The 9,227-nt window shown below is 39.1% G+C and overlaps 1 protein-coding gene across 1 annotated transcript; it reads right to left on the bottom strand.

The window, feature by feature from the left end:
* Window positions 1–1,087: 1,087 nt before the first annotated feature.
* LOC104087707 (uncharacterized) lies at window positions 1,088–8,075 on the bottom strand. The gene is made up of 2 exons (XM_009592262.4): window positions 7,510–8,075; window positions 1,088–5,213 (listed from the first exon to the last, which is right to left on the bottom strand). The coding sequence occupies exon 2, from the start codon at window positions 4,196–4,198 to the stop codon at window positions 3,095–3,097; it is 1,104 nt and encodes a 367-aa protein (XP_009590557.1). The 5' UTR covers window positions 4,199–5,213; window positions 7,510–8,075; the 3' UTR covers window positions 1,088–3,094.
* Between the last annotated feature and the right edge of the window lie 1,152 nt (window positions 8,076–9,227).

Below are 9,227 nucleotides of genomic sequence, written 5' to 3'. Positions count from 1 at the left end.
GCCGAAAATGAACTTACCTGAACCATGATTTCCTCATCGAGGATCCCTGTAGAATGAACAAAATTTCTTGCCCATGAACCATGCTTTCCTCATGGAGGGTCCCTGCAGATCAAACAAATTTTCTTGCCCCTGTTTCAAACAAATAAAATATTGTTAGTTTGAAAACGTAGTGGTTAGTTTGTTGCATCATTGCTGAAGGTGTCCGCTTCTGCCACTGTCATGCTTCATTCTGACTATCTGCTTCGGGGTAACAAGGAATTTTTGACCTCCTGATCAAACCTCGACCACGAAAACCTTAGAGTGACCCGAATCCCTTACACTCACTTGTTGTATTGCGCTCTCATTCTGACAATTATTGGACCTTTGCATTTACTCAAAATTCAAGAATCACTTGATCGCCTGAACTTCGGTTATCACCACATTGCTCATTTTGAATCATGTCACTTGTGATGTGCTTGGCTGAACTTCGCTTTGTGCTATTAAAAAGCTGGTAGTAGGCTTTGAAATCCTTTCTTGCTTGTTTTACAAAGACTAACTTGAAAGAGACTTAGAAAAATAGAACCAAAAAACAAAGTGAAGTGATTTTTGGCAAAAGGAACAAAAGAAAAATTTGAATAAAGATAACTATTTGAAGAAGAGTGGAAAAGAGACTTATCTGAGTGAAGCAGCTAGATCCAATGATCATTACATGCATTTCGGATTGATCAGCCTAATCCGTCCGACCAATCACACTTTCAGTTCGTATCATGTCTTCATACTTCAAAATCGAGCCTTCATGATCTAACTTCTCTGTAAAGTCCATGATCCTCATTTGACTTATAGTGCCTCGAAGGGTTTTCACCATCAAGCCTTTCTCATTTGTTCATCTCTCAACTCACCGTCGCCTTACGGTGCCCATGAGTATTTTCACCAATAAGATTCTCTCATTTTAATTTTTTCTCTCAACTCACCATCGCCTTACGGTGTCCGTGAGGGTTTTCACCAATAAGACTATCTCATTTTATTCATTTTTTCTTGTGCCCATGAACGAAGTGTTATTCATGATATAAGAAAATCATACCTCCATCTCGCTTGACTTGGCATCCTCAAAGATTGATTGGAAGGTCTTTCTTTGGACCGTAATGTAGGCTTTTGGACAGGGTTAGAAAGAAAGGGTGGCATGAAGGCTCAAAATAACGTAAGATGAAAGGGTTTAAAATTACAACTTTTGAAATCAGATCTTTTGCAAAACTAAAACTTCTGCCCCAGTTTCTTTGAGTCTGGGGAACTTTGAATTTTTATTTTGATGGGACCGAACCTTAGAGTAAGGCTGCCTACGTATCCTTAAAAGGAATCAGGTCGAACTTAGTTCCAACCACAATTTGTTTTGTTTTGTTCTTTTCTTTTTCTTTTTTTTTTGGTTTTTTTTCTTTTTTTTCTTTTCTTTTTCTTTTTTTTCTTTTTTCTTTTTTCTTTTTTTCGTTTCTTTTATGATTTTTTTTTTTTCTAAATCTACTTCTGATTCCAAAAGAGGGGTATAAAAGAAAATAAATAAGGCTAAAAAGGGATAACAAAGGATAAAAGTGTTTGGGTAGCAGAATAAAATGCCTTCGTCATTCCAACTTTGAACATGCCAAATACAAAAATGCAATCGAAGATAAGCAAAGAAATCATACATAATATCTCTTGACTAGATCAGATTTGATAGCCATACCCATATATTTGCCTTCTATGTCTGTTAAATACAAAGCACCATTGGGCAACACTCTTTTCACAATGAACGACCCCTGCCAGTTTAGGGCGAACTTGCCTTTAGTTTCAGCCTGATGTAGAAAGATGTGCTTCAATACCAGTTATCCGACCTCAAATTTCCGGGGACGTACCTTCTTGTTGTATGCTCTTGCCATTCTTTTCTGATACAATTGACCATAACACATCGCTGCTAATCTTTTCTCATCAATCAAACTCAGCTGCTCTAGCCAGGTTTTGACCCACTCATCATCATAATTTCAGCTTCAGCGATAATTCAAAGGGACGAGGTCTCAACCTTTTTTCCCTCAAATGATGCTTCTTCATCATATTCAACTTCTTGGTTCATTATTTCAAGACTAGACTAGCTTTTAAGATCTGGCTGAAAATTCCTCATGCATGTCGTGTCATTGGAACCAACATAAAAATAACTATATTAAAGAAAAATAAAAATGAAACACACATTAGGAATAACGGAAAACGGAAAACTACATTTCATCAAGAATAAAAGGATAGAAGGGTTTGAATATCAAAACAAGCAAAAGTGAAATCTGGGTTACAACCCTGAAATAACCCAGATAATAGAAAAGAAAACAAAGCAAACTACAAAAACTCTTCCCGTGTGGGGAGAGGAGTAGCTTTTCAATCGCTAAGATTCATATTCGGTCCAACAGGATGCACATCTGTGTTGCTAGAACCTTCCCCAATTTCAACCTCAGAAAATAGGCTCTGGGACCTCTTGATCAGCTCTTCATCACCTTCAATTACTAGTTTCGGGACTGATGATATTGAATGTTTTGCAACCCCTAACTTGACAAAAAACTTAGAGACGTACATGACAGGCTTGGTAGAGCTCCCAGACTCCCCATCTTTACGAACTATTTTAATCATGTGTGTCTCTGCATGGGCTGGCAAAGGATTTGGTTGATGTTTGGCGTATCCGGGCTCTGGAGTACAATTTGATTTGTATCATTAAGCTCTTGGATTGCCCTCTTCAAATGCCAACACTTCTCTATGTCATTCCCTGGGGCATCAGAACAATATGCGCATCAGAGAATAATCAAAATTCTTTGGAAGTGGATTCAGTATCTTTTCCTCAATCGGCCTCAACACGTCCAATTGCCTCAACCTTCAAAACAAATTGGCATAGGACTCTCCGAGAGGGGTGAAGGTTTCTTTCCAGTGCTGCCTTTCTCTTTTATACTCAGGACCGGGTCGAAAGTTCGAACTAGTAGGGTTTCGGTAGGGTTGTGGGTGTGGTTAAGAGTTTTGTGGAGCTGGTGCATGCCTCTGCATGTAAATAGGGGGTTGAGCATATGACTGTGCGTGATAAACATGGTATTGAGGGTCTGGTGGTAAAATAATATTATGGTAGATTATATGGAGCTTGGATGTAGCCTTGGGGTTGGGGTCGAGGCTGAGTATATTGGTGAGGCGGACCCCTTGGGCTACGTCGTGGTCCAGAAACAACCATAGCAACATCATCCATTTTCTTCTTAGCCAACAAGTTTCCTGTGCCATTTTGAATTGCCTGTGTGGTTATTTTTATAGCGGAGTAGCTCATGATCTTTCTTGACTTGAGTCCCTCTTCCACCCTTTCTCCCATCTTTACCACATCGTTAAAAGGCTTACCTATGGCTGAGATCAAGTGGCCAAAGTAAGTAGGCTCTAGGGCTTGAAGAAAGTACTCGACCATCTCGTCTTCTTCCATCGGAGGATTGACTCGAGCAACTTCTTCTCTCCATCTGAACCCGTATTCCCTAAAGCTTTCATTAGGCTTCTTTTCTATCTTGGTTAGGGATAGGTGATCCGGGACAATGTCTATATTGTACCGAAAGTGCCGGGAAAAGGCCTGAGCCATATCGTCCAATGTATACCACCTGATAGCATCTTGGTGGGTGTACCATTCCAGGGCTGCCCCACTCAAACTCTGACTGAAATAGGCCATCAACAGCTCGTCCTTCCCACCAACGCCTCTCATTTTACTGCAATAACCTCTCAAATGGGCCACAAGATCTCCATGTCCGTCGTACAGATCAAACTTTGGCATCTTAAACCCGACGGGTAGTTGGATGTCAGGGTACAAGCATAAGTCCTTGTAAGACACACTTACTTGGCTTCCTATCCCTTGCATATTCCTTAAAGATTGCTCTAAACCATTCACCTTCCTGAATATCTCATCTTGCTTCACATTCTTAGCGGGCTTCTCGGTTTCAACGGGAGGCTCAACGGGAAGGGTATAACAATAGGGATCTGGGACCTTGAAAGTTGGTTTTGGAGCATAGTATTGGGCATCGTGAACTTTCAATGCGGGTTCATTAGAAGATCGATGGATGGTAGCTTGTGGAGGGACTACAAAAACAAGAGTGGATGTTGGGGTAGTATATGAGTTTGTTTTTGGCCGGTGGAGCATGAAATGGTTGGGACGAGGTGCCAGGGTAGTAGTGATAAGGGGTAAAGCCTGGTGCATGTTGAGGGGAAAGATCAACGGTAGTGGGAATCTGGGATTGTGATAGTGGTGGGATAGTGGCAGGGCTTTCTATGTAATTAGTGGGAATGAGGGTGGAGGATGCCCCCTGATCCAAGCCTGATACATCTCTGCCATCTGTTGTTTCAACCTTTGGACTTCCTCTTTCAACTTAGATTCCGATTCCACAATATCCCTCGATGGGGCAACAACACCTGTATCCAATTCTTTACTAGCCATGACTGCCTTGCGCTTTGACCTAGTATTATATGGATGACTCGCCAGAGTGCCGCAAACTAACCACCTTCCTGACTTACAATAACAAAGGTAACAAAGAGGAACAAAACAAATCCAACATGTTAGCGTTAGGGTATTTATCACTTAATAATATCACATTACGTGCAATGCACCTAGCAACAATTTATGGTTCTAGAATGACTTTGAGGGTCACAAGATCATATGGCATCATCCAAATTTGCTCGTTCCAACCTTCCTCTTTCATTGTCTCTTTAACGCTCTTTGATTTACATCATTTTCTTTCCTCTCTTTCTCTTTCTTCTTACTATTCTTTTCTTTCCTCTCATTCCTCACATCCCACAACTTCATCTCTTTTTTTTCCTTTAACTTTAAAAATGATTTGATCGAACCCGATATAGATTGCCTACGTATCATGTTCCACATGAATCAGACCAAGCGTAGTTCTGGAAAAGTGATGGACAAAATAAACTAAAGAGCAAAAAGCTTTTTGGATTTTTCATTTATAACTTTTTTTTTGGTTTTCAAATACAAATGGGAAGTACGATGACAAAAGACTCGACAGACTCAGCTAGACTATGACAGACTCTGACATCACCTAAAAGACTCAATACTACTGGACAAGACAAGAAAGTAAAATAAAACATGGAAACAGACTTAAAAATATAAAAAGTCTCCTCAAACAGCTTCTGAAGGCAACAGTCCTGACTGGGATGGTCCTAGGGCGTCTGTCATGCTCAAGCTCTGGTAAGTGGATCCAAACCTGGATGAGAAGGATAAGAATAAACAGAGTTAGTGACTCAAGACACAACATGAGCCATAAAACCTCATATTGGACACATGCAAGACATGATTAGGGCATTTTTTGGAAACTGGCCTACATGGCCAAAAAGTGGCTAGAAATGCAAACTCAATAAGGTGACCTCTAAGACATAGAAACACCTCACGAAGTACTATTTGGCCTTAAACTTCAAGGAATCATAATCCCCAAAATTACTTTACAAAAATGACCCATTTGCAACCTATGTGGCCAAAAATGACTGAGCATGCAAATTCAGCAAGAATGGACCTTAACCTAAGAGGACACCTTGTTGTGGACTTAGGACTCTAAGACATAAGTTAACAAGACACTTTGAGAAAATAGCCCTATTTTGCAAAAAAGGTCGATGTGGCCAAGTATGGCTAAACATGCAAGATTTGGCTATGACCCCCGAAGCTAAGAACTTGAGACTCACTAGGAAGACCGGATCCTATGCGGGTTGCCTACGTATCCCATCCCAAAAGACGAGAATCAAGTATGCATAGTTCGGGAGGATTGGATATGGGAGAAATCTTTGAAAAATGCAACTAATTTGGAAAAATTATTTTTTTTTTGTCTTTTTTGAAAAATGATAAGAAAGTATAAAATCTTTTTTTTTGTTTTTTCTTTTTAGAAAACGGGGTAAGAAAACGAAAAGTGATAAATCCCTCAATATTCTCTCTTCCTTCATTTTTCGCCCTTCTTTCCCAAACATCAATCCGCCAAATGACCTTTCTACCCTCAAAGATACAACGTTTAGCACATAGGATGATTGAATGTCCTTTTGGGCCGGTGGGCCCATTTGACACAACTTGGACAGGCTTCCTATAAAGGAACACGGTACCTAGGACCGGCCCCTGCTATGTCATAATAATATGATGCACATAGTAATGTCCTAAGGCTGACCTATGTTTGGGGTTCACTAACAAGGTAATTCGGGGGAGCGTATGGTCGATAATGGCTGCTCAAGCTTTCCACCAACTCCATACGTCCGACAGCCCCCTCCTAAAATAAGGGTGACTCAACAAAGAGTTTGTGTATGCGACGCGTACTACAAGATTTGTTGCAGAAAGAATTGAACCAGGGTTATGCAAGTGCTAACAGTTATAAAGCAGTAACACATAAAAGGAAAAAGTGTAAACACATAAACAACTAGCAAATAATAAAAAAAATAAGCAAAATACAAATCAAACAAAGCAAATAAAGAACATAAAAACCTCAAACGAATATTCTAAAAAGCCAACAAGATCAAGTAATAGCTCAAACCTGTAACTCCTCAGCAGAGTCGCCAAAGCTGTCACACCCCTTTTTTAACCCTTTAAACCTCTTAAAATGATAAAAAGTGGGTTTTAAGCTTAAAAGGATTTTCAATTGAAAGTGACAAGAGTTTGTGTTTCAAAAGATTTTTCAGAGTCGCCACCTAACATTTGGTTTCGGTGTGCCAGGTCACCATTTTAAAAAAAATAATTTCCTTCAAATTACATTTGACTCTAAACCCGACTGCACCAGAAGTTCTGAATAAGGGGGTTCATTTGACTCGGGGAGAAGGTGTTAAGCATTCCCCAAGTCCCGTAACTAGTACGGTTGCACACTTGATCAAATTGGCTATTAAGAATACTCAGATCGAGGTAAAAACACACAAAGAAAAAAAAATACACAAGAGGCTCGAGGTAGTCCTCACCTAAATAAGAGAAAATAAAATAAGAGAAAAATACTAAAATTCTATACCAAAGCTTCCTCAATGATGTCCTCCTTTGCTTCTATTTACATATATGGCAGGGTATTCCCCTGAGTAAAATAATATTTACAAAAACAAAATCTCTTCGGGGCACTCTCCTGAGTATAAACTAAAGGGAACAACCTCTCACCTCAAATAAAATACCTAAGGTTTGACTACTCATGTATGGTCGGCCAAAATATGCTACTAGCGAGGAGAGATGAAACAAGAATAACAAAATCTTTCTTAAGCTTATATTCTATCTCATTATTGATCAAGCCTCAGGTCCAATTTTAAACCGACAACCGCATGACCAACTTGATTAGTTAGGATCCAACTTTGCTTTAGTTCATTATACTAAAACCTATAGCCGATAAACTGATAACCCAGCATGTACTCAACTAAAGAAATTCAATCGACAACTCAAACAATTATTATCTTATAAATGTAATCTAGCTAAATCAGTGACAAATCATGGGCAACTAAATAATAATTAACAACAAATAATGGGATCAAAGCAGAATATTTAAGAAAAGAATGGACCTCAAGGTGCGACACCCTTTCAATTATAGCAACGGTAGTACGAACAGGAGCCGGGATTGGAAAAGCGAACCACGATCGAAACCTCTGATCGAAATTGCTTCTGGTGATCTCGAACTTGACTTTGGAGCTGCTGTTTTTGTGCGAAGAGGGAGCTGTTTTTTTGTTCTTCGGCTGGGTTTGGAGCGGGTTTTGACTGGTTTTCGGAGGTGTTTTGCTGCTGGTTCTGGGACAGATTTGAGGTCATTTTTGGATCTGTTCACAACTGTTTTTTGCTGCACTTCTTGGGCGATTTTTGGATGGTTTAAGGGGCTGATTTTCAAGAGTTTATTTCCATGGAGAGAACGTGAGGGAGTAGAAGACGGTCTGCGGCGGCTAAGGGTATTTTCGCTGCTAATCTCGCCGCCTCCCTCTCTGTTTTTTTTTTTCTAAAAATCCCCCTTTTTATCCCTTCCAGTTTTGGACTCTCTCTTATCACGTGAACTTGGTGCCCAAGAAAGGATTTTTCTAGAATGAGCAGATGTGAATTGTAGTTTGTTAGAGGGAATCATGTGGACATGTGAGGTGGGAAGAGGCGATTAAAGATTGAGAGAAAAAGAAATATATATCTAAAAATAAAATAATAAAGGAGGATTAGGGACCGCTTTCTCTTTTCTTTTCTTGCTTTTAGTTTTGCTTTTTCCATTATTTACTTTCTGTTTCTCTTTTTGTTTTTTCATTTTTTAAAGATAATCCAAAGTAACAAACACTAAAATTTAAATACTACTAAATTAAATTAGCAAAACAAATTCCAATTGCTTTAGATTAATAGGGAATAAATATTAGACAGAAAAATATAGTAACTATATTAAAGAGATTTAACTACTACTATTACTAAGTATTTCCTAAAGCCTACAACTTAAAAATCACTAAACTGAGTAAAAATATTTTTGTGAAACTTTTTTTTTAATATATTTTTTAAAATTCTCCACTCGACAAGAACCATTATCGCATTCTGAACTGATTAGAAATATTCCCCCTCCAAGCATACATTATACAAATCTGATTGCACTGATTCAGGTCCAATAATCTCGTCTCACCCAGTACAAGCCGCTCAGTCATCAAGCCACATCAAGCCCCATCTAAAATCTCATATTACGCCCTTCATGCGCCAACAAGCCACATCTCGAATATGACCAATAAGGAAAGAAAACCCGATTAAAGAACTATCCAGCCCGCATAATGAATAAAACAACCAAACCAATGCTATGAACCTATTTCACAGACGAGAAGCAAACACACAAAATAAGTATAAGGAACTGTATCCAACATCTCACCATTGCGGCATGCAACCCAATTCACATATAATACAGTTGCAGCGTATAAACCAATACAAAGATCATACCCATAGCGGCGTGCCACCCGATCCACATGTAACAATTTGTATAGGAATACCCATCGAGCCAAAATGATCATACTCACTAGACACACGTATATCAACCACAAGCATGCCAAGTGCATAAACATAACCCTGAGGAGATTGTCATGATCCAAAATTTAACTAGTCATTATGGCACCTAACCTAACCCGCTAGGTAAGCAAATTATCCATAAACACAATCTAAATGAGATTAACAGGAAACCTGTGACAGTAACAGAATCTCTGTACCTGACCCCAATCTCTACTACTTAAATGATTGACACGTCACACCTACATAATCATCCCATAGGAGATACTCCCAC

This window comes from Nicotiana tomentosiformis, chromosome 4 (assembly GCF_000390325.3).
Source record: "Nicotiana tomentosiformis chromosome 4, ASM39032v3, whole genome shotgun sequence".
NCBI classification, from domain to species: domain Eukaryota; kingdom Viridiplantae; phylum Streptophyta; class Magnoliopsida; order Solanales; family Solanaceae; genus Nicotiana; species Nicotiana tomentosiformis.
Note: the sequence above shows the minus strand (reverse complement) of the source record. Positions and strands in the feature narration are given on the sequence as shown.